General features: G+C 38.7%; 1 protein-coding gene across 1 annotated transcript; it reads left to right on the top strand.

Moving 5' to 3' along the window:
- The first annotated feature begins 447 nt into the window (after positions 1–447).
- On the top strand, positions 448–2,072 carry ifng1r (interferon gamma related). Its single transcript, XM_049474238.1, has 4 exons — positions 448–669; positions 1,019–1,081; positions 1,409–1,606; positions 1,760–2,072. The coding sequence occupies exons 1-4, from the start codon at positions 517–519 to the stop codon at positions 1,841–1,843; spliced, it is 498 nt and encodes a 165-aa protein (XP_049330195.1). The 5' UTR covers positions 448–516; the 3' UTR covers positions 1,844–2,072.

Here is a 2,072-nt window from a genome sequence, read left to right as displayed (position 1 = left end):
GAAATCACTTGCAAGGTTTCATTTGCTTAATCTGTTAGATGCATGGTGCATGGAAAACATTAGGTGCAAGATTTGTGGCTATAGAGATAACATCGTAGAAAAATAAGCTGACTCATTTTTGGTTTGTCAGCCCTTTCTCAGAAATCCAACTGTTTTGAGGTCACGCCAAACGAGCGGTCTTCGGTGGTATTCTCCTCCCGAACTCCATTGGCCAGTCAGAGTTCTTTCTATGAATCCCGGTAAGGAAATTACCTGGCTTATTTGGCCTATGGGTGACAGCGTCTCACATTTAGGAGCAGCACATCTCTGATTTAAAGGAAACTTTCGTAGACGATGAGCCCACAGAAACCACGGAACCCAAACCCCATCCCCTAACGCCTCTCAGGGTGCACTATATATAAACCCCTTGACCCATTCTAGAGCTCATCACACTTGCTCACAGTTTCGTTGTACTCAGGTAAAGAGCACAGTGCTTCTCTATTAACTCTGCAGATTCCTGTACTGTGAGGAAAGGAAATGAGAGTGAGAATGGATTCTTGGTGCTCCCTTCATGTGGTGCTAATGTACGGACTTGTCGCCATTGAGTTGCTGAATGGAACCGCCGGGTTTTCGATACCTAGGCAGCATCTGAACGCAGACAAAGCTGTGAAGGCTGTGCAAAATCATTATGTAAGTGTTTCCTCCTGAATGATTTTTTAAAACTTTAAAACTACCCACACACTAAAGACTTTGGATGCCAGTTTTGAGACTGTATGAAAGCGTTGTAGACTGTATGGGGATGTTGAAGAATGTATGGAGATGTTGTAAACTGTTTAGAAAGAAACACTGGGCAAATTTGGCAAATAAGGCAGATGACATTCTCAAGGTTTTAGATACTCTTGTGATTCAGAGTCCAGAGGAAAGTAAACAGAATGGTAAACAGAAATGTAAACAGGGACAGTAAAGATGTTCTTGTCAAATCTGGCTGAGATTTTAAGTAAAGTTTTCAACAGTTAATATTTGTTTCTTCTTTCTGCAGAATTTGAACAGTAACAATTGGGTAGGAACTGCTGTGTTCACTCCATACCTGGGAAAAATAGAGGTAAGTGCGACCTACCATGCCTTGCATTTATGCAGTCTTAACAATAAAGGTGCTAACAAAGGATGATTTGAAAATTGCCATAGGACAACCTCTGCTGGTTCCATTAAAAACAATGATTGAAGAACCAAAGACTTGTGTATGTGTAAGGGGCCTGTAAAAAGGGAGAAGTGAAAAAACCTGGTTTCAAATGCAGTTCTTCATGAAGCCAGAAGTGTGTGTTTTTACTCTGGCATTGTTCAAAGAACCCTTTTTAGCACCTTTACTATTAAAACTCCAAGGAAGCTCATTGGCATCCCATTGACCATAACTATGTTTCTTTGTTTCAAGACCTGCACATGTGAGGGACTGATGTACGCGGCCATGTTGAAGACTTACGAGGAAATCTTTGCAGACATGATGAAGAAGTCCACTGAGGTCCAGAATGAACTGAAGGACCTGAAGAAAAATGTGACCCAGCTGATAATGAGAAATTACACAGAAGAGCAGAAAGTGTTGCACAAGCTCGAGGAGATTAGGCTCAAAGATGTAAGATTAAAATATGTGTTCTTATTTTAATGCATTTTTATTCAATTAAATATCATTGACTGTTATGGATGTAGCAATTAAGCAATGCTGATGAGGCAACCATGTGTGTTGAGTACAACTTCTAATGGTTTATTTTTATTTTTTTCTGTTTAGGTGAAAGACTTCACGATCCAGGGTGGAGCAGTGAACGACTTTCGCTCCGTATTCGATTTGGCCTCAAAAGGTGGACAAAACTAGAAATGTGTAGATACTGCCTGATTTGAAGAATGTTGAGCACAGACACAAGTCTGAATCTGTTTTATTTTTTTCTTAATGCAAATACTATTTTATTGCTTTTTGTTGTCTTATTTATCAAATGTCAATATTTAAATATTATTTAGACTATTTTATTTAGACGTAATTTATTTATTTATCACAAAATGTACTGAACATTAACATTGTGCAATTTACTTGAGTAACTTATTAT

This window comes from Astyanax mexicanus, chromosome 2 (genome assembly GCF_023375975.1).
Source record: "Astyanax mexicanus isolate ESR-SI-001 chromosome 2, AstMex3_surface, whole genome shotgun sequence".
NCBI lineage: Eukaryota > Metazoa > Chordata > Actinopteri > Characiformes > Acestrorhamphidae > Astyanax > Astyanax mexicanus.
Note: the sequence above shows the minus strand (reverse complement) of the source record. Positions and strands in the feature narration are given on the sequence as shown.